The sequence below is a fragment of the Gigantopelta aegis genome, chromosome 8 (genome assembly GCF_016097555.1).
Source record: "Gigantopelta aegis isolate Gae_Host chromosome 8, Gae_host_genome, whole genome shotgun sequence".
Classification (NCBI taxonomy): Eukaryota; Metazoa; Mollusca; class Gastropoda; order Neomphalida; family Peltospiridae; genus Gigantopelta; species Gigantopelta aegis.
Window position 1 is genome coordinate 26,405,448 of NC_054706.1, and position 24,670 is coordinate 26,430,117.

The 24,670-nt window shown below is 34.5% G+C and overlaps 1 protein-coding gene across 1 annotated transcript in view; it reads right to left on the reverse strand.

Moving 5' to 3' along the window:
- Window positions 1-1,514: 1,514 nt before the first annotated feature.
- Window positions 1,515-24,670, reverse strand: part of LOC121379129 (tether containing UBX domain for GLUT4-like) — a 32,386-nt gene continuing 9,230 nt past the window's right edge. The window contains exons 6-18 of the mRNA XM_041507609.1: window positions 21,247-21,859; window positions 19,744-19,878; window positions 17,627-17,673; window positions 15,511-15,535; window positions 14,769-14,835; window positions 14,173-14,245; window positions 13,237-13,385; window positions 12,165-12,227; window positions 11,671-11,720; window positions 8,510-8,561; window positions 6,499-6,571; window positions 4,694-4,815; window positions 1,515-3,044 (exon numbers count right to left, since the gene is read on the reverse strand). Of these exons, the coding sequence (XP_041363543.1) occupies window positions 3,034-3,044; window positions 4,694-4,815; window positions 6,499-6,571; window positions 8,510-8,561; window positions 11,671-11,720; window positions 12,165-12,227; window positions 13,237-13,385; window positions 14,173-14,245; window positions 14,769-14,835; window positions 15,511-15,535; window positions 17,627-17,673; window positions 19,744-19,878; window positions 21,247-21,859 (1,480 nt within the window). The 3' untranslated portion in view covers window positions 1,515-3,033. The remainder of the gene's footprint in view (window positions 3,045-4,693; window positions 4,816-6,498; window positions 6,572-8,509; window positions 8,562-11,670; window positions 11,721-12,164; window positions 12,228-13,236; window positions 13,386-14,172; window positions 14,246-14,768; window positions 14,836-15,510; window positions 15,536-17,626; window positions 17,674-19,743; window positions 19,879-21,246; window positions 21,860-24,670) is intronic.

Sequence of the window (24,670 nt, forward strand, 5' to 3'; positions counted from 1 at the left end):
CCCTGAGGGAACATAGAGTTGACCCTGTGTGAACTAGGATGGTACACCGACAGCCAAGGTCAGAACTAGATAAACAAAAGTTGTACTACATTAATTAATCCACATAACCTTCCCACAGATCAATCTGTGCATTGTGGTGCATATCACATTGCCAACAAATATAAAATACAATAACCACAAGATGTAAACAAGCAAAAAGTTTATTTAAATCTAATATAGATTATTTAATATAAATTAAAGTATACTGTAAATCATGAAATTAAAGCGAGCAAGTAATTAATGCGAAAAATGCGGCGAACACATCGACGCAATAATAACTTGATGCATTTTGTTTAGTCTCATTCCCAATACAAAAAATGTGCAGGATTTTACTATAATACTTCTAAATAAAATAAACTTTTATAATATAAAGATGAAACAAAATACAAAAACAATTTTTGTTAAAGTTCTTTTTGTGAATACTTCAAGAATCTTTCTTTCTTTTCGATGTTGCCATTCTATTCTCACTTTCCTGGAATATCATAGCGGTTATATAATACAGTGATGTTCCAAATGTTGTGTTTTTAAAAAGCTCATTTTGCGATATGAGTATTTTTCAAATTTTCTTACCTTCTGGATTACTGTATACATTTAAACTGTTTTGAACATTTGTAAAATTATAATCAACAAATTTTATTACTAAATATATTCCTTTAAAAATGAAACAGTAGAAAATTATATAACCGCAACCAACAATCTTGCAATATTGTTGCAATATATCGCATTTGTTAACGTCTATTACTGTGCTGCGCATCAAGTGTATAAAATCAGTCTAAAACATATGTTAGAATAATATGTCTGCGTTTGCGTGAAATATTGTGCCCTGTAATAGCGACCCGTTTACCTTTTATTCCTACTGGTGGATTAATTAGAAGCAATCACCACACAAAAGTGCTAGGCATACCCTTAACAATAAGGTGTAGTTATACTAATTACACTACTTTAAGTAATTAGGGCTTCCTGGTCGACCCACCATGCGATTAGCTTCAGATTATGTAGTAGCTGTCAAAACAACTACTGACTTCTTTTAACATGAAAGATGAAGCCCAAACAATATAATAACAACACAACTGTGGTTTTTATGTGATGTGGACTTTTGCCCGACCCATTAATAAAAATACGCATTTTTGTTCACTTATGTACGGACGCAATAATATCATGACGTATTAATTACATGATTTACAATATTCAATTTCTAGCAGATCGGTTTGTTTTTATTTTTTCCTGGACACATATGAATAGTCTAATATTGCACTGTAAGCCTCAGCGGGTAGTGGTGGTTCATCCGAACCCCTGCCCCCCCCCCCCCCCCCTTTGCTTACTCTCATAATAATAGCTCCACTAAAGCTAGAAAGATTTATTGTAGGTGTCAAATTATGAAAACATTAAGTCAGGTGCACATGTCTATACTGTGGCAAACCACGTTTATAGACATACTACCTTGGAAAATATATTGCAAAAAATAGAGAAGAAAATTTGCTTGAGCATTTAATTACAACAATCCATTCATAAACACTTTACCTACAAACTAATTTAATCAAAATATAGTCCAACATAAGCAACTACATAAACATTAACAACTTGACCATAAATATAAAGTTGAAAATATTTTTAAAACTATGATTCAACATGGTATGGCAACTTGGCAAATAAATAATTCAATAGAATTCTGAAAAAAAAACATAAGTGATGACATCAAGACATACTTATAATCGGTCCCATCCTCCTACAAAACTGTTTTTGTAAATAATTTCAGTTTTATTTGATGTAAGAAGAAAAGTGTTTTAGAAATAAGAGAAAATACTATTTTTGTGTCCAATTTAGAAAACAATCAGCTCAGAAATAAATAACTTGTAGTAAATTCCATAGCATAAAAAAGGGCATTCCCCTTGGGATGGACTATAGAAATAGTCTAGCCCTAGGTCAGGCAAATTTATCTAGCATCGTGCAAAAGTTGGCTAATTTAGTCCTGTGGGCAAGAATACATGAATAAAGGTCCCATGATCCTACAGTTACCTTTCGATCAACCAAGTCAAATCAACCAATTGGCTCCATTTTCAATTTTGATGAACCATTCTAAGTTATGTGTAAAACTTACCTTCAAGAAATTACGCAACATTTTCTATTTGGCTTTAATCCTACGGGATATTTGCAAATTTAATAGCACCAAAACCAACCCTCGCATATTACCGACCCTGGTCGGGCTGCTTGTGCTCACTTGTACATAACAGCTCGGGTGACTCCCCTAGCACCCATCCCAACCCCTTTCCTGTTTTCGATTTCGATTAACCATTCTAAATTATGCATCAAAATTACCTTCAAGAAATTATGCTACATTTTCTATATGACTTTAATCCTATGGGACATTGCAAATTCACTAATACCAAAATTAACCCTCGCCCCCACTATCGACTCTGGTCGGGCTGTTTGTGCTCCCTTGAACATGCCAGTGCAGGCAACCTCCCTAACACCCATCTCAAACCTTTTTCCTGTCCTAAACAGAGGAGCCGGCGAAAGTCTAACACCTGCACCCATGACAGCCGTGTGCTAAACAGCTTGTTCTGAATGTGCACATTAAAACCTGTGACCTAACCTGACACTTAGCAATTTTCTAACATAATGGTTCACCATGCAACCAACTTGCAGTTTGCATGAATTTAAGACTGTACAACTGAAAAGTGAACAGAATAGCCGTAACAGTGTTATAAAATATTGTGCTCTACATTTTGAATTCTCTGAGGTCAGCACTTTGTTTGCATGCACCAATTTGTTTTTCTTTACAGTGTCATATTCTGCAGGCCTTGGGTTACTTTATTTTTATGGCATGTGCTAAAGGACTGAATAAGTAAATCAAGAGTTAAGACTCAGTTTGAAGCATCCTTGTATTGTCCATCCTTTAACAGTGCAAAACTTTAATGAATACAATAATTCACTTCTGTATTTGGTCATTCAGAAACAACACTTTAGATGAAGGCACAGAAGCAGATCTTCATTTTACTTCTTGCCTGAAAAGGAAGAAAAAGAAACTAAGATATTTGAGAATTTAATGTCTTTGTGTTTTCAGTCCCACTCAAAACCCCACTGATTCTAACACTTGTCACTGAAAGCTACTTAATAAAGGTGTAAACAATTAGGCTTTCTGCCAGAAAAAAACTTGAGAGTACTGAAAAACAAAAGAGACTATAAGCAGGGCTTCTAGAATTTTTATAAAATTCACTAGTCGTGGGATCAGTGATATTAAAAATGTACTAGCCACAATTAAAAATTCACTAGCCCTACTTTACTTTAAGTTAATAAACTTTTATTAAATAATAGTAATAATCAAATATGTCACCTAAAAAGGGAGATGGAGCTTAAAAACACTAACACTGGGGGGATGGAGTGGGGAAAGGATATTCATATTTACAAAATAGACAACTGCAACATTTGACAATAAAATTCACTAGCTGTCGGACATGGCAATAGTATTTATTTACTAGCCCAACATTGTATATCGCTAGCCATGGGAGTGGGGCTACCATAATCTAGAAGCTCTGCCATAAGTGTCCCTACTAGGTGGTTATGGGTTTAAACTCTTTTAATATTCAACACTGCATTTCATTTACTTTGACAAATTTTAAACAGCAGTTCTCTTACTATTAACCTTTCTGAAAATCATTTTAAATATTCCATTAATTTCCAAGATTTTAGGGCACGTAATTTGACCCTATGTACCCTCTTGGCACAAACCCTGACAATCTAATATCTAGAAATGTATTTAAAACATTTCTAATACATGTACATGTACTAGAAAGTCTGAAAACATTTCCAAATTTGTCTTAAAATAAAAAATAAAATTGGAGAAAGATTAAATAAATGACAGCTCCAAACTGCCTTGACACCTGCACATCAGTGACAGACGCCAGTTTGTGGTGCCAAATCAATACGCTCTGTTCAGCATCTAAACTAGAGCCCCTGTTCAAACATCCTTGTGATATATTTGTTAAAATACATAATATCCAATTATGCAATTTCATATAATATAAAGAAATTTTTATTCTCTTTTCATTCTGCCAAAAAGCAAGTAATATGTTTACACTATACTGACAACCTAAATTAAAAAAGGGCAATATAATATACATCTGTATTCTTCTAATGATATAAAGACTAATGTGTATCTTTTAAAATACTATAAATCTTACACTAAACACACTAAAATAATTAAAAATCCATTACATTCATTACAACATAACGTCATCCCACTGGTTCAGACGTAGCAACAGGAGTTTGTTCATTTCTCAATGAACATAAAAATTACGTTGTCATATCTGATGATATGGGCAAGTTGTCTTATTGAGTGTTCTTGTTTATGGACCAAAAATAATTCAAAATAAAGTATGAAGTTTTAGTGTTATTATTAGCTAGTGTGATTAAAATTTAATTATAGGTATTGTCTGTTATTTTTTTTACATTCATCTTGGTATGAACCAAAATAATAATCCACAAACTTATGTGAGAACGGCTTTGCCAATTCACACAGTTTGCAGATGATTTTTTTTTTTTTACCCCGATGAATGTAAAAGAAATAACAGACATTCCGTAACTGATTCTTTAACTTCATTTAAAGCTGGCTGTATACATTTTATATTTAAACCCCAAAGCATGACCTACATACCAAGTTTGAGCCATTTTGGGAGTTTGCCTGAGGTCTGTGATTTGCTGGTGTGTTGCTCGGTCTCTGTGTGTTTTTGTGGTCGTGAGGAATCTGGTTCACCTGCTTCATTGTTACACGGAAGACTGAAATATATAACACATGCACTGTACATCATCAAGGTTTCTCTACCAAGAAGTCAATCCTAAAAATAATAATGATCATTCACGTTTTAGTTTACTTGATACATATCACTGTTTTTGTAGTTTTGATTTATTTATCATTGGCTCTTTTAAGTCAAATGTTTGATAATTCTGACACAAAGCCTTCAGACAGGAAACCCACTACATTTTTCCCATTAGAAGCAATTAATAAATTATTTACAGACGTCCAGCAAATTTATTACATAAGACAACAATTACTTTGTACATGTATTGAAAGCTTAATTTTTTTAATTCTGCAATAAGGTGCATATAGGGTGTATTTGTTATCGAAGAGTAGGAGGTTATACAGGCACGGATGCAGGATTTCTGAAAGGGGGGGGGGGGGGGGGGTGTCCAAATGTGATGACTGATCTCTCCTTTTACACAGCACGTCTCTTACAGCATTTAGAACAGTTAATATAATCAAGTTTTCCCTTAAAGGATATGGTCGGTTTTCAAAAGGGGGGAGAGGAGGGTCCGGACCCCCTGGACACCCCCCTGGATCAGCCACTGTTATATGACAAAAATATAATAGGCTATGTCCACTGAGTGCAGTAAAGTATTTTTAAAACTGTCTGCACAAAAAGAAGGCTCACAACATGGATTATTTTCTTTTCATGAATACTTAACCCAACTACTGGCGTAAGATAGATTTACAGAATTTCAGTCACATATGTTGTTTTCGCTTCCTATTTATTGCATGAGCTTATTTTTCACAAGAATATATATCATAAGACTGTGAGAATAAATACCACAATCTTGTGTAATGTTTCCATTAGCAGCAAATGATCTTTTATATGCATTTCCCATAAACTCGACAGCACATACCACAGCCTTTCATTCATATACCAGTCCTGAGGCACTTCATTCATTTCAACTTATTTTCGTGCTTATATCCAATTAAGGTTCAAGCACGCTGTCCTGGGCATACACCTCAGCTATCTGGGCTGTCTGTCTAGGACAGTGGATTAGTTGTTAGTTGGTTAGTGGTTCCTGAGGCACTGACTGGGATGTGAAAAATCCAGTGGTTCCATTGAGGGGGTTTGATCCTATGATCCAAGCATTTTTACAACCAGGCAAATGACACTTTATACACCGTGACCAGGGTGCGACAAATCCACTAACCCTCAGTCCTGGCTAGTAAGTATATTTTTGGTCAGTCCTAGTGGAAATTATCAACTGTAAACTGAGGCTTCTGTGAGGTCTAGTGACTTCTCAAACATTTGTGGAACACTGTTTAACGGGACAGACAGACACTAGTTTCAACACATAAAAATTAACACTAAGTTTAGTTAATCTACAAACCTGTAACACGTTTGGATAAAGTTACAATGGAGAGAAACATGAGTCTGTGACTTTGAAATGGTGAAATACCCTCTGAACATAGACTAAAACTCGACTCCATAGCTGTTACTTCTCAGATGCACGTGCGTTTGTAAAAATATGAGAAATGCATTTTGTGATATTAAATACACCAGGATGACCAAAAACACTTCAAAAGTACGGAATTGATAATCTAAATCATAAAATCTAAGTAAAGTTTGATTTCAGTTATAAAAAATGGCTATAATAGTCCAAAAGATGCCGTAGTGTTTAAAAGCTAGGGTATGTCCCTTTAAACTATACCTGCTGAAAGCCACGTCTTCTGCACATGATCTTGATGAAATCTCAGATAGCGTCAACTTGGACAGGTGATGATCTGTGGACAGAAGACAATAATCACTATGAGCCAAGTTTACAAAGCCTGTTTTAGCCTTATATGCGTGTATCTACATGCATTTACAATGCTTAAACACCTGGAGCCGAATTTACCAATCAATCAATCAATGAAATATTTACATGCTCCTATACCACGAAGGTTTCGAGCATGTCTATCCCAGGTTCGGCCACCGGATGCCAGTAGTCCAACCTGGGACAGAACAATTACTAGGGCAATTTTGATATTTAAACAAACAGACTCACACGCGTGTATCTACATACATTTACAATGCTTAAACACCTGGGGCCGAATTTACCAAGCCTGTTTTAGACTCACACGCGTGTATCTACATACATTTACAATGCTTAAACACCTGGGGCCGAATTTACCAAGCCTGTTTTAGACTCACACGCGTGTATCTACATACATTTACAATGCTTAAACACCTGGGGCCGAATTTACCAAGCCTGTTTTAGACTCACACGCGTGTATTTACATACATTTACAATGCTTAAACACCTGGGGCCGAATTTACCAAGCCTGTTTTAGACTCACACGCGTGTATCTACATACATTTACAATGCTTAAACACCTGGGGCCGAATTTACCAAGCCTGTTTTAGACTCACAGGCGTGTATCTACATACATTTACAATGCTTAAACACCTGGGGCCAAATTTACCAAGCCTGTTTTAGACTCACACGCGTGTATTTACATACATTTACAATGCTTAAACACCTGGGGCCGAATTTACCAAGCCTGTTTTAGACTCACACGTGTGTGTACATGTAACTGCATACATTTACAATATTTAATCACCTGTGTTTAAGAAAAACAGGTTTCATAAATTCGGACTATTGGTTTTGTTTTTAATTGACAAAGCCTGTTTTAGACTTACACGCGTGTATCTGCATACATTTACAATGCTTAACCATCTGCATTTAAGAAAAAACAGGCTTCGTAAATTCTACCTATTGGTTTTGTTTTTAATTTACAAAGCTAGTTTTAGACTTACACGCATGTAACTACATACATTTACAATGCTTAACCACCTGCGTTTAAGAAAAACAGGCTTCGTAAATTCTACCTATTGGTTTTGTTTTTAATTTACAAAGCTAGTTTTAGACTTACACGCATGTAACTACATACATTTACAATGCTTAACCACCTGCGTTTAAGAAAAACAGGCTTCGTAAATTCTACCTATTGGTTTTGTTTTTAATTTACAAAGCTAGTTTTAGACTTACACGCATGTAACTACATACATTTACAATGCTTAACCACCTGCGTTTAAGAAAAACAGGCTTCGTAAATTCTACCTATTGGTTTTGTTTTTAATTTACAAAGCTAGTTTTAGACTTACACGCATGTAACTACATACATTTACAATGCTTAACCACCTGCGTTTAAGAAAAACAGGCTTCGTAAATTCTACCTATTGGTTTTGTTTTTAATTTACAAAGCTAGTTTTAAACTTACACGCATGTAACTACATACATTTACAATGCTTAACCACCTGCGTTTAAGAAAAACAGGCTTCGTAAATTCGGCCCAATAAGTATAACATATTCATGAAAAGAAAAACAGTTATACTATATAAGTCTCACGCAGCCCATGGCTAAATTAGCCAATTGCTAATCTTTAAACAAATTGGCTACAAACTTTAGTATTTGGCTATTAAATGTTTTGTTTAAATTAGCCACTTTTGAATAATTTTCAAAGAAGTACTCTACATTATACATATTTGAAAATTAAAACTAAATTATTGTAAACCCTGCACAGCAAGATGTGATATACCAGTAACAAATCTTAAAACAAATTATAACCACATGATGCACCATGCTAAATATCTGATTCACAATTATTTTTCACAAATATTATTTGTTTTTACTTGTTTGTGATAGACGCATACAAACAAAATCAATGGTTCATACATACCTTTTTGTATTTCAGAACCAAAGTACATTAGCGTAGCGGGAACCAGTCTAGCCTGGAAAGTAAGTAGCGATATAAGGTGTAATTAGTGGGCTTCTCACTTGTCATATTTTATAAAATAATATAACCATTCAGGTTGCAAATTTAGCTTTCGAATATTTGGTCGGAAGCCTAAGATTATAAGATGGAATCCCAAAAGATCTATATTAAATCATGTTTATTATTCTGGCGGAATCCTATAAAGAAATCCCTAAATTTAATGCCTAATCTCAGCAAATAAGTACATTGTTTTCTAAATTACAAATATTTTTGATTAAATATTAACAAACGCTAACGCTAATAACAACCACAACAACAACAATACAGAACACATGCATGTGAATGAACAAATGACCCTGACATTGTCAACACGCTGCATTTTTAAAATACTAATACCACAGTCCTACAATATAAATGTTTGATGTTAAAGTTTGTTACATAATTGTACACACAGATTTGTTTAATTAAACAATTCAAATTGCTTTTAGTATGCAACATTTAGTTTTGGCAAATTTTGTTTGTGACATTGGGACTTTAAGAAAAACAATGCTTATAATGAGGGAACATTTTGTTTTCTAAATTTTTATTAGTGGCATGTCTGGTCAAGTAAAATTGATTAGCAACTGTTTACAGTTTTAAAATTGTGAAGGGCAATTCCATATTGGACAGGACTTGATGCCAAAAAATAATCTTGATAATTGAATGAAATAAATGATTGAAATCTATAGATTAATTACCCAATTTAACTAACAACAATAGTTTTCCCTAAAACAATTTTTCTTTTTGTACTTCACGCCACTGGCAAACATTTCATATTTTAAGGTTAAAAGTTGACAAAAATATGGGTAAATTAGCCCTGTCTATATTCCCTGAATGTAAAGCAATATTCTGCATATTTCATTAGATTTGTAATGTCACTACTCTTGATTCTCAAACACCAAATAGTTAGAAACAGTCAACAAAAAGCATAGACTGAAATATAATTCATAGAAAAATGTTTTGCCACTGTAACATCAACCATTCATAATTTTCTTGCTACTTGCTAAGGCAAACCTTAAAAAGATCCCATCAGTCCTTGATATTATATGAATGTAGCGTGAGAGTGGAATAAAATTGGTAACGTCAGTCACATGTAACGTCAGTCACGGGAAAACAGGAGCTGTAACGTCAGTCACTTTTCAACCAGTGAGCTATAACTAGGTCTTACTGAATTCTTTCTACATATCTTTAACCCTTTCCCTAGATTTCCTCACATTTTAACTTAAACTTAATAAAAAGCATACACTATTGGTTCAAACAACGAGTAAACAAACTGAAATAGTAAAAAAACTTCAGCAAAAATAGCCACCAAAAGTCGCCATTCACACTGTTTCTTCTTCTCCAGTTAAGCTAAACTATTGGGCAATAGATTGACCTCCCCCCCCCCCCCCCATAGGAGGCCTATTGTATTCTAAATAAGGTAAAACTTTCCTTATACATGAATGTTCATGGTTTTTCTCCCACAATGCACAGTACTTTCTGATATCAGCAATTGAAGCAAAGAAACTAATGCTTCTTCCTTCGAGGCAGCAAAGGATATGCCAAGCGTAATAGTTACAGAACTGTCGACAACAGACATTGAATGGCGTAATAATTCCCTCAAGTTGAATGAGGTGTTTGCTGATGCCCGGGCCATCAAAGGTATAGCTCGGTTCCACCACCTGTGTGTTAAACAGGGCAGGTTGAGACATTCACTCTCGACTAGTGATGTTGCCAATTCTTCCAAGAAGACAGATGTTGCCGATTCTTCCAACAAGACAGATGTGATCGAAATACCTGCTCAACATCTGAAGTGATGGAGGCACCAATTGCAATAGATGATTGGTGGGCTGTCGAATACGATGGTGAACTCTTCCCTGGAGTAGTCAAGAATATTCAGAACAATAACTTTGAGGTCTCTGTTATGAAAAAAGTTGGTGCCTCATGGCAATGGCCATCCAAGGAGGATCAAATTTTCTATCACAAGTATCAAATAAAGAAGAAGCTGCAACCTCCAGTCATGATCAATGCCAGAAATCACAGGGGTGCCACTTTCCTTGATTTTGATTAATTGGCGAATGGCAGTGGTACATATCATTCACTAGTGAGCAATGTAACTTTGAAAATGTTTTCAATATAGTTTTAACTCAACATGGGAACTAATGCAAGACTTCTAATATGTCCAATGGCATGCCTCTGTTATGAATGAACTGTGTAATACTTACATATATCGAAATTGGTAACACTTTTCCAGTTACTGAATTAATATTCAACTGTAATGTCAGCCACGGTAACATCAGTCACACACTGTCAAGTGACTATTCTGTAATTATACTAATTATTGCACTTATGTTTTCAACTTTTTTGTCATGTTTAACTTTCAGTGTTAAATTGTCTTGTTCCCCAGGATGAAAACTAATGTGTACCATGTTTTAAGTTAAGCTCCGTTTTGAAATTTTCACACCACCATTAGTTGTGCATCTGTAATGAAACTTGCAGCTACCACAAACAAGACAAACCTACTTATTACCTCTAACTTGTTGTAAAAGATGTATGTAATTGAAATGGTGGGCATTTAACCTCATTATATTAGTACAAATCCAATTATAAAACATTGAAGTGTTCTGGACAAACTGTAACGTCAGTCACGCACAATTATGTAATCATTCTTTTAATGTTGTGGTTTTCCAATTTAGTAATGGTTTCTAGAAATGTAGTTTCATGTTGCCATGTTACCTAGGACAGAAACATTTGTTAACATTTCTCGGTTTAAAGACAAATTTAAAATAAAGTTGACATAATTTTTTATTTGGTTTTTTGTGTAACGTCAGTCATGCAAATATTTTTCATCCCCATTCAGCGATACAAAAGAATATGAAAAAAATGTTAATGTCACCAAGTAGACATGGACCCCAGTATGCTTGATGCCAAATATAAAGAACTAGGAGGTAGAGGTTTGATAGCCACACCACTGGATATGACCTCCAACCTCTCTGAATGTAACGTCAGTCATGGTGGAATTGCCCTGTAGCGATGTCTAAAATTTGCGTAGTGAATCGGGACACGATACTGAACAAAATATTCCCTGATAATAATGATCATAATACCTCAACAAGTGTTGACTTTTCATTAAGAACACATTTTGGTGGTGATGTATCTAAACAAAAAATATCAACAGATTAATTATTTTTGTATAACAAACAAAAATATCCACAATTCTAGTGAGATATCCTCTGCAGCAAAAAATTGAATCCATTTACCATGTAAATAAAATACACACCCCACCATATAATTTTAACTTTTACAGTAAAATAAATAAGCTTGTTTTAGTTTTAAAAGATAAATTAAATAATATACATTTTTCAGGACCACTCAAAATGGATGTGTGCATGTTACAAGAAACATAATGTAAGTTTTCAATATAGCAATACTTTAATCTTTTTATACCAATATTTATCATTACTCATGTTTAGATTTGTTTAAACTGATAAATAGCTATGTTATTTGTTTTCAAATGAAACAATTGATGTAAAATATTATTAGATAAAATATTTTAAATGTTTATGACAATCATTGATAGAAAAATATTTTCAATACTTACAAAGATAAAATGTAGAAGATTTTTCTTCAAGGTATTCTTTAACAAACTTGTATATTGCGTGAACTGAAATAAGATGGTAATATAAGGGTTTTTGGGGGGTTTTTTTTTATTCATTGAAAGATTAAAAGGTCAATCAAACATCAACAATGCTGATTTCAGGTCTTGGGGATGTTTTTCTAAATTCATATCATAAATCACTTTTTGAGTATTAGAAATTATCCCAAGTCAAAACAAACTCATTTAGACTTCTCAAAAAGTGCCATTATGGACACATAGTCTACTAAGAACTACAAACTGTGAGTACATACTTTTTAATACATGTTAAAAACAAAATAAACCATCTTATATATATTTTTAATTATAAATTAATTCCTACATATTTTTTATAACAAATACATGGAAACAAAAATTATTAACTTTTGCTTTACTTTCAAAACTGTTCATTTTCTTAACTCCTACAACAGGAAAATCTAAAGTGGCTGCTTCTGACAGATACCTGTTTAACACTGAGAAAATATGATAGGAGGTGAAATGTTTTTTATAGTTATTGAAAACTATGTTGTTTTTATTATTCCCTCATATCTGTAATCCAATAACCTTCAGTATACTGCATGCAAGATATCTCTTCGACACTGCACAAGTTGACACACTCTATACCACAAACACTGCATTCATCAACTCAGATATTATGCTATTTTGTACACCCAGTGGTAAAAAATACTAACAGAGCAAAGACGTTATTTTGTGCACTAAAATGGCTGAGCAACCTCCCCCCCCCAACTTTTCTTTTGGAAAACTAACAAGGAATTTTGAGTTGAAAAGACATTTGTTTAACATATAAAAAGTATTTTATGTATTTGTGAACTTTTAAAAGTGAAAATATGTGAGCAACCATTCTAATATGGTATTTGTCAACAATTAATCCAGTAGTGTAAAGGTTCATCCAGTTATCTTCACTTGACCCCTCAAACAAGAGAATAGAAAAAAAGAAAAAAAACCCAGACTAAGTACTACTTATAGTTCCATATAAAGGTACCATCCCATATACTGCCCTGAGCACTGTGAAACACACCTCTCTCTCTTGGATTAAACAGGCCCTGCAACACAACCCTGTCTGGAAACTGGATGCGGATGACAACTTTGTCGTACTTGGCGTAGTGTTCCTCTAGTCTTGCCTGTCGCATTGCCTGTGTCATCAGAGGAGGATCTATCACATCCGCCCTGTAGTATTCAAATAAATTATGGAAATGATTCTATTATTAATATATGTACACATGTATATGCTGATCTGGGTTCAGGTTTGTAAGGACCAGTTGTACATGTCATGATAAGTATTCGGAATTAGTGATATCAGTAATAATGGATTATGGTTGGCACTGTCGTTATTAAACAATAAAATACACAAAAACTAATTTGAGGAAAAAGTTGTATCACACATGGAGACTCGTATTTTAATTTGCTTGTATCATAAATATTTTATAAGGTGGATAACTTGAAACATTATAGTAGTGACCAAGCCCTGTGCTTATAAAACTTTTAGAATCAGACTCAAAACTAATAAGAGTCTGAGATTTGAATGTCATGACAACGCCATACAAATTGTATGTGTGACGTCATTAAACATGGAGTCTGGACTCTATAAAAGTTTTATAAGCACAGGGCCAGGTTTTTGTTAACACTGCATTCTTTCAGAAAAATTGTTATTATACATGATTGAACAAATATTTTAAAAATGTATTTATTGCATTACAATTGATATAATTATGAAAATTTGACCACTTGCGGACATTAATGCTGCCTGGGTGTACAGTCGGTAGTAAAAGTCAATTTGTGACCGTAAAACCAGCATTAACGTCTGCAAATGGTCAAATACATAGTTATTCCCTGAATCACCACCACACTGACTAGCTAAAGAAAGACAACTGATGTCTACATGTATATATGATTATAGCTCAGAGTACTGTGGACAACTGGGACAAATAAAGTGGAAAATAAAATGAGGACACACATCTTTTTCTGTTGGTCTGCCACCATTTTCTTTATATCTGTTTCAGTCACTTCAAAAAAGTCATCTGGTGGATCTGAAAGTAGAAATAAATTTCTTTAATTCAACTCAAAAGGATAGGAACTCAAGAAAAAAAAGCAGCAGCAAAAACTTTCTGTAAACCAGATTAATACTGAGAGATGTTTTTTCTGCAAATGCACACCTTAGTACAAGCTTATAATGTTTAAATTTCACAAACAACTGTTGATATTTGTAATGAATATCTACAATGAAAATAATGCATACATATACATTTTGCGACTTGAGGTTGGGCATGAATAATATGAAAAATTTACCCAAACATTTTTTCCCCTCGATTAAATCTAAAATTACCAATATCTCAAAGAAATTAATTTTAAGTAATCTGGGCCTGTATTTTGGAAGCAATCTTAGTGCTATGAAATCATAAAATAATTGTAAGCTATGACATCACTATGATATGTGCTCTAGTGAAGCCATAGCCTACGGTGTTTTTACAATTTCTTAGCGTTAAGATTGCTTTGAAAATATGGGTCCTGAATGACAACATGATTGAATCAATTAAAACCAATTCCACCTACCTTGTCCAGAAGCTGAATGTGATACAGGTTCATCCAGGTTATACAACACTGCCTTTCGGCTACATGGCTAAAATAAACAATAAATAGTTGTTGTTTTTATTTTGTCATATTTTTATATCAAAACCCAAAATAGTAAAAAATTATAAAACAAAACCCTCCAAACTCTCCCCCAGTAAACAGATAAAGTTTGTTTTGTTTAATGACACCACTAGAGCACATTGATTTATTAATTAATCATAGGCTATTGGATGTCAAACATATGGTAATTCTGACACGTAACCATCAGAGGAAACCTGCTGCTAGCATGACCACTTTTTATACAGATTAACCACAAAACTTTATGGGGGTTTTTCTGTTTGCATTTGGCCACAAAACAGCACACACAGCATGCTATATGTACAATGTCATGTAATATTCAGAGGAAACTCGCTACATGTTTTCCATTAGCAGCTAGGTTTCTTTTATATGCACTTTCCCATAGACAGGATAGCACATACCACAGCCTTTGATATACCAATCGTGGGGCACTGGCAGGAGTGTGGAAAACCACATGGGTCTGCCATGGGGATTTGATCTTATGACCTGAGCACCCCAGACAAGCACTATACAGATTAAACCCCACTCATCTTTTTCTGAGCTAATTCCATTCCCACCATTACAACAGAATTACATTATAGATTTAAAAAACCTGTTTTAGTGGGGTAAATATAGTATTCAAATGTTGACAACAAAACCAAAATACCTTAAAATGATCTCTCTTTACATCACTGGAACAAAAAAAAAAGAAGAAAAAAAGAAAAAGATTACTAAAAGTACTAATTTAACAAAAGAACCGTTACATTTAATGAATAACAATATTAACACAAAATACAAGTGTTTTAACACATACATCAACATATGAGAAATAGGTCTAAATTCAAAAACTTACTAACAAACAAAAGTTAACACTAAAATTAAAATCTTAATGTACAATTAAATGTGAACAATTCATCTGAAGAAAGCAATATTTGTAAGCAGTTGACCTACCGTATATCTTCGCCTATAAGTCGAAATTTTTTCACCCAAAAATTATTTTATAACTTGGGGGGTCGACTTATAAGAGGGTAAAAAAAATTCACCAAAAAATATTACAGTTTTGGGGATTATTTTACAAGTTTTATTGTTGAAGTATGCCATGTATTTATACTCAAATATGTTAATTTGACACATTTATTTTTTATAACCTATTTTTTTTGGCATTAGAACGGTTTTGGTTATGCGAAAAGGCGTGTGATCTCACTCACATGCCAAGACAACAGTCCACTTAGTTAAATTAACAGTCATCACTAATAGCAAAAATGTAAACAATAATAACTACCTGTTGCCTGAGTTTATTTTGAAATCTGGTCACTGGCATTAATGGTTGTTCAAACAATGTTTTGTTGGTGATTAACTTCATGAATATTACTGAGCTTTAAAATAGACTGATCTCTGCAGTTCACTAGAGCAATAGGGACACACATCATTTGGTACAAAAACCAGTGTACTTTCCAGAGTTATCCTCCTACATGTATTAATATGGCGGCAAAACGTGATACTTTCAGTTTTATCGTAGTGATCTGTTGTCAGTGTTTATAAATAAAGTTGTTGTCTGTGCACAAAACCATCTGTACAGTGCCATACAGTAACAGTCAAACAGCTTTCACTCTCTACTAAGGGAATATTTTGTTTTGATGCTATGTAATAATGATAGTTTGATTGGAATAGTCTGATTATATTGCGATGTACAAAACGTGAAAACCGAAGTTTGTAAAATAATTTTCTTTTGTTCAAATATTGTACATTATTGTTCTCATGTGCTGAAAATAAGAAATATTTCAATATTTATTAGTTGTTTTTCATGGGTCGACTTATAAACGGGTCAATAAAAAAAATACGTTTTCAGGGCTTGAAATTAGGGACTCGACTTATAACCGAGATCGACTTACAGGCGAAGATATACGGTAATACACTGGAATTTTTTTTTTTTTTTAACAATAACAATTCCTGCCACATTACTAGTAGAAAAACAATCTAGATTTATTGCCCCCTGCAATTTTGTACCTTTTAAATACAACTACATACAGTAAAATAACATTTGCGTCATATTTATTTGTTACAAAAATTACATTTTAAAAATTGCCCTAGACAGGCTTATAATTGCCATCAGTGAACTGTTTCACCCATGGCAGATTTTGTTCTTACCTTTTGAGCCAAGGAAACAACCATATATAAATAAAATCTTCAAATTTCAGTCTCCATTACATAATGTTTACAAGGTACATGTAGTTTGTTGTATTTCTGACATAATTTAATTTTAAAAAGTTTATTTTGAATAGACACCACTAGAGCACACTGATTAATTATTTATCAGCTATTGGATGTAAATCCTTTGATAATAATGACATGTGGTCTGCAGAGGAAACCCCAACATACATGTATTTTCATTAGCAATAAATAAGAGATCTTTTATATTCACTTCCCACGACAACACAGCAAATACCAAGGCTTTTGACATGCCAACCAGTGTGTCATGGAGTAATTAACAAATATCCTTAAAATCCACAAACGTCCACTATCTATAGTCATTCCCACAGGGAGTGCAGTTTTCTTACTATGATACAATTTTGTACTATAAGTTATTTATTTCTGAGCAGATTTGTTTTCCTAAATTGCACACAAAAATAGTGGGTTTTTTTTGTTGTTATTTCCAGATCACTTTTACTTTTCTTCTTACATCAAACCAAACAGAAATCATTTACAAAAAAACTAACATTTTTATATGTTGGGACGGACTATAGTTTGCGATGCATCAATAATAATTATATTTAGGATTTTACCTCTGGTCATTGCTGTACAAACACTTTCCCTTTGTGGATTCTGGAAACTGAAACAGATCCGTAAAACAAGCTGTTAACCATGCACATACAGTGAGATCTCATTACTGTCGACTGTATGGCAGGGCCATAGCTAGGATATTTAGAGGAAGGGGGAGGAGATAATTCTTGGAACAAAAGAGCATGGAAGGCCCAAGACACTAAGGGGTCCGGGGAAATTGTGAAATCTAGAGGCACTAAAATACCATTTTGCAGTAATTTCAGGGAAGTTACATACTTAAAACGTCAGTATCAATAACCAGCTATTGTTAGTCTATAAAACGTCAGTATCAATAACCAGCTATTGTTAGTCTATAAAACGTCAGTATCAATAACCAGCTATTGTTAGTCTATAAAACGTCAGTATCAATAACCAGCTATTGTTAGTCTATAAAACGTCAGTATCAATAACCAGCTATTGTTAGTCTATAAAACGTCAGTATCAATAACCAGCTATTGTTAGTCTATAAAACGTCAGTATCAATAACCAGCTATTGTTAGTCTATAAAACGTCAGTATCAATAACCAGCTATTGTTAGTCTATAAAGTGCATGGATTAATAATGACTGTATGTAAAGAGTAATTGTCTCCCTTGAATTATAAACCATTAAAATAGAAGCAGACCACCTCCCCCATCCACACACACACATGTATACTGGTGCATGTATGCCTATACACAAAAATGTTGCTCCAATCTTAATTAAATATCCTAAAAAATGGAATATTAACAAAATAACACCTTAAAGCTGTGAAAATTTGGCACCTGCGTGTTAAGAAAACAATAACAGAAAACAAAAACAGAAGTGTAAGACATTTTGTTTTGAATAATGTCATTGAATAAGCTGAATAACAAGATTACAAACAATGTTGCAGAGTGACAAGTTTGTTTTCTCTTTTGACTGTCGAAATGATGGGGATTCCAGGGCCTGTGCTTACAAAACCTGAGTTTTAACTCAAATCTCTAATGACATCATATGCATACAATTTGTGCGGCTTTAGTCTCAGAATCTATTAGTCTTGAGTTGTATAAGCACCAGATCAGATAACAATATAACATGTAACAGTAAAGTTTACCTTAAACTCAACAAGCTGAGGAAGTTATTTTGTTTGTTTAACAACATAATTATGGAATACTAAAGAACCCTTTAAACTCAACAAACTGGGTTTGTTTTGATTTAATAAATATATGTAATACTGAAGTTTACTTTATAATTTAGTCAATAAATTGGGGTTCTTTTGATTTAACAACACATGTAACACTAAAGTTTAACTTGAACTCAACACACTGGGATAGGTTTTGTTTAACAACATGTAATATTAAAGTTTATACTGAATTCAACAAACTGGAGTAGGTGTGATTTAACATATATGTAACACTAAAGTTTAACTTGAACTCAACACACTGGGATAGGTTTTGTTTAACAACATGTAATATTAAAGTTTACACTGAATTCAACAAACTGGAGTAGGTGTGATTTAACATGTATGTAACACTAAAGTTTAACTTGAACTCAACACACTGGGATAGGTTTTGTTTAACAACATGTAATATTAAAGTTTACACTGAATTCAACAAACTGGAGTAGGTGTGATTTAACATATATGTAACACTAAAGTTTAACTTGAACTCAACACACTGGGATAGGTTTTGTTTAACAACATGTAATATTAAAGTTTACATTGAATTCAACAAACTGGAGTAGGTGTGATTTAACATATATGTAATACTAACTTTAAACTCAACAAGGATTCTGAGAGTACCCCACAAATGTTCTTATCTCCTAAATTTAAGGGCCATACATTTACCTCTGTGAAAAGTTGATAAATCGTCATGGAAGTTAAACTTGATCTGAAACAGTACATGATAAAGCTACAGATGAAATTTCAGATCAACATCTCAAGGCAATGTGAAGGACGAAGATGAAATCTATAGTCCCCTCTGGTTGGACCGGTAGGGAACTAATAAACTGGGGTTTAATTACAAGCATAGTTATGTAATATTAAAGGTAACTTGGATCTCAACAAACTAGGGTGGTTTTGGTTCAACAACATACATTGTAATATGTAATAACAAAGTTTACCTTAAACTCCACGAACTGGGGTTGCTGTGGTTCTGATATGGGTTTTGAGACTGGTTGAATTTGCCTGGATTCTGCTTGACGTGTTGACTCACCCATCAACTGTGGCATGATTCTCTGTGCCAACCTTCGGGCTGTCTGAAAATATAACACACCATTAACCACATACATCCACATTAAGCCAACTGCACAAGAAATTGGTTTGCTGTAACCCATCACAATTTTTTGATGGAGGTGGGGGTGGGAACTAGTTTTAAAAATACATGTACTAACAAACAACAAAAACAGTGGGCAGGGTGAGAGAAATGGAAAGGAATGTATGTTTAGTGAAACCCCAGCTATTAGATGTGTACATACAATGATAATGACAGTGAGAGAAGAAACTCACAGCTATCACACAGGTTACTTTTAGTGAAACTGTTGTAAGAGATCTGTTATCTACACTTTTCTACGGACAGGACAGCATTTTTCCATAAATATAGCAGCACGTATCACTGCCTTTATTTATGTCATGACCCATCGTAACTCTGGCAAGCAATCTACAAGTGATCTACACTTCTAACCATAAACATGGAAAAGAAATGACAAAAACCGGCACTCCTCAATATGACAAAAAGAAAAAAATGCACTCCTTAAGTTAGTCAGCGTTAATTAAGAAGGAAAATGTGATTTGTTTAAACAAAGGAGGCAGTGTTTCACACCCCTCCTATTGAATCGGTGGGTGTTAAGGAGCACAAATGCATTTACACCTCTTAATAAAATTAATGTTTGCAAAGGCAGCAGAGCAGAGCTCGAAATAAGAAGTAAGATATGGCCGGTTGTTATTTTTCTAAAATAGCAGGGCAAAAGAAATATGGACTGCTAGAATTAAGACAGCATGTGGTGAAGGAAAGATAGTGTTTGGAAAAGTAGACCTCCAAAATGTATTTTAGAGCATTATGGTATTAAAATATACCAGAATCACAAGCTAAATAGCAGGTGAGATAATCCTACCAACATCTGTCCCTTGAAAAAATTACCTGAGATTTTTGATATGTTTAGCAGCTGAATTTCTATTTTGCCTGCTAGGTCTAACAAAAGTTTAGTTTTTTTCGCTTTTCGTAGGTCACTGTTTCGAGCCCTGCAGAGGGGTGTTAAAAAAAAAAAGACGTTTCTTTTGCTTAATGACACCACTGGAGCACATTGATTAATTGATCATTGGCTATTGGACGTCAAACATTTGATAATTCTGACTCGTAATCATCAGAGGAAACCCACTACATTTTTCATAATGCAGCAAGGGATCTTTTATATGCACTTTCCTAAAGACAGGAAAGCACATACAATGGTCTTTGACCAGTTGTGGTGCACTGTTTGGAACGAGAAAAAACCCAATCAGATGAATGGATCCACTGAGGTGGTTCAATCCTGCGATGCAAGCACCTCAGGCGAGCACTCAACCGACTGAGCTAAATCCCTCCCCAGGGGCGTTCAAAAACATTTCCAGTTTTGAGAAGTAAAACCAACCTGCTGTTCCTCTGGAGTGAGATCATTGAAGTCATCGGGTGTGATTATCTCCACTCCCGGAATATTCAGACTCCTGAGCCGTTCAATCTCACTCTGACTCTTACGCTGTCCTTCAGCACCTCCACCTGTCACTCCCCTGCCACCTTTACCAGTCACACCACCCACACTGGCTCCCCCACCACCCATACTGGCTCCCCCACCACCTATACTGGCTCCCCCACCACCCACACTGGCTCCCCCACCACCCACACTGGCTCCCACACCACCCACACTGGCTCCCCCAGCACTTCCCGCAGTCCCATCACCCGTACGGGAATGACCAGCCTGCTCCACTTCCATCTCTTCATGATGGTTGTGTGTTGCGGAGGACATGGACTGCGTGTCACTAGTCTGAAAGTCCATCTTGGATTTGTCCATGGAGTCCGAACTGGAGGAATCCACCTGCATGGAGTCAGTCTTGCTGCTGTTTCTGCTACAAGTTTGAACACCGCTCATCTCCTCGGCAACTCTCCGAGAAGCAATTTCTTCGAGTTTGGCCTGTTTGGCTTTGTCCTTTTCCAAGCGCTGCACAATCTCAGCAAGCTCGCCGTCTTCTACAGATTTCCGAATGAACCTGACACAGATAACATTAATAAATGAAATATGTAAACAGTAAAATCATGTAACCATTATAGATACAATAAATCATTTTGTATAAAAAAAATATGTAAACAATTAATATGCAGTCTCAATTTTAAAAGCATATAATCCTTAATTTTTCACCCAGGAAGAAATCCAGGCCTCGAATTTGACAAATTATAGGGCAAAGCTATTTAGCCTCGACCGGTGGAGATTTGTCTTTGTGTATTATGGCCAGATGGCAGAGCATCAAGACAAATTTTAACAAGTGTCTCAATATAACACACTAACACACATGCACTGCATGTGTGTGTGTGCGTGTGTTCCAATCAATGCCCTACGTCCCCCCAGACACACCCCCCCCACACACACAAAAACAACACACACAAAAAACACGTAAATAACTTGCATTTGTAAGATTGGTTATCGTATACCAATGAATGTGTATTAACCGACTCTATAGTTTAACTGGATTATCAAAAATTAGGGATAATGTCAATCTGTAGCTTACAGGACTTCATTTTTGTGAACCAATCAAAGTACAGATATTATATTTTAATAAAGATTTTAAGATACCAGAAAAAATAATATATATTTGTTTTTAAGTGATCTGCTAATGTGGGATAACATTATTGTGTTATTCTTTTATTTTTATCTTCTTAAAACGAATTGATCGCACTGATATCACAAGGTGATAAAAGCAGTTTTGTTTTATACAGGCAGTGTATATATTGTTAGTATTAGACCGGTTGTGGCGATATGGCAGGTATTACTGTACTCTATATTTAACAACTGACCTGAAAGTTGAAAAGGCAGGCAAACATTACATTGATCGCACATGTACATAGTCTGGGCATAGTTGGGGGTGGGAGGCGGTGGTGTCATCTGGAAGGGGAGTGATAAGAATATTATGGTATGACTGTACAGCTGAACCTCTCTGATCACTCCAACTTAGGGGCAAAATTGTGTTTTATCTTGTACTTCTACTAATTTTTTTGTCATTAGTACACAAATACTATTTTCTCTATATTCACTAAAGATACAATGAAAGTTTTAATATCACTGAATAGCTATATGTAAGGGCTTTCTAATGAGTATAAATACTTGACCCAACATGCATTTTATAAACACAAATACAATAGAAAAGAAGAAGAAGGAAATGTTTTAATTAACAACACACTCAACACATTTTGTTTATGGTTATATGACGTCAGACATATGGTTAAGGACCACACAGATATTGAGAGAGGAAACCCACTGTCACCACTTCATGGGCTACTCTTTTCGATTAGCAGCAAGGGATCTTTTATATGCTATATCCCAGACAGGGTAGTACATACTACGGCCTTTGATATACCAGTTGTGGTGCACTGGCTGGAACAACAAATAGCCCAATGGGCCCATCGACAGAGATCGATCCCAGACCGACCGCGTATTGAGCGAGCGCTTTACCACTGGGCTAGTGCTGCCCCCACAATAGAAAAGAAATCCTACCACTTAAATTTGAAACATAATTCATCAAAAAGTCACTTTTCAAGTTATGTCATATTAAAATTTGGGGATATTTATTAGTATATTTATGTTTTTGAATTTGGCCAATGTATCCCCAGTAAAATTCACATTTTGCTTTGGAGGTAGGGGCTTATATATTGCTAAGCAACACATGACAAAATGGATATCAGAATTGGCCACAATTTATTTTATTAGGAATTGCAGAATAAACAAATAACAGTAAGTAAAAATCATCAATTATAATCCAATTAAATCTGCAACCGAGGACAAAATTTCTCACAGAAATAGTTGGTGCAGTCTCGTCCATCTATAGTGTTCTGAAAGATGTTACACACCTGAGAAGGGAATATAGGAGATCCACGACCTAATACAAAAGACATCCAATCTGATTAAAACTAGCTCTACTGGTCTACCAGTAGATCTAACAGCATTGCATGGACTCCCAAAAGACATCCAATCTGATTAAAACTGGCTCTACTGGTCTACTAGTAGATCTAACAGCATTGCGTGGACTCCCATGTCCAGGTGACATTTCATCTATAAATAACAATTTAAATATCGACCAATTACACTTCGTCTTTTATAGCGCTATTCGGGAGCATACGAATTCTAAAAATATCGGGCGGGACTATTTATGCAATAGGCGAACTCGTTGGTCTATTTTAACTTTACAAAACAGGGGGAAAAGTGCAGTAATAAACTCTGGATTGTATATTAGTATAAACAGATTATAAACAGTTTTCTTTTTCGTCTTGAAACAAATTTTATATAAAATTTTATATTGAAATTAGTTTCCGGCATACTTCATAATTCACCCAAATCATTTCATATACCCTCAGCATAATCCCAAATGTTTTCAAATTCTTTTCAAATCACTGACATAATTTTGCAAGTAAGGTTTTGATTGGTCGAATGAAAGGTAAACTGGACATGAGCTCAAATGGGGTGCTGTTAGATCCACAGGTAATAGTAATTAACCAGTGGAACTAATTTTAATTAGATTGAAAAGACGTCAAATCAGCCACTGCTTGAATGAATGAATGAATAAATGAATGAATGTTTAACAACACACAAGCAAAAAAAAAAAAAAAAAACTGATTGAATGAATGTTTAACGACACACAAGCGAAACAAATAGACATTGATTATTGGGTTTCAATAGCCAGTCTATTTTTGTGCTGGGGTGATAATATGAGAGGTTATGATATTATTTTAAAAACTGACCATCCAGCTTTGAGGAATTCCAGTTATTAGAGGGTCCAGTTTTGAGAAGTTTCACTGTACTTAAAATACAT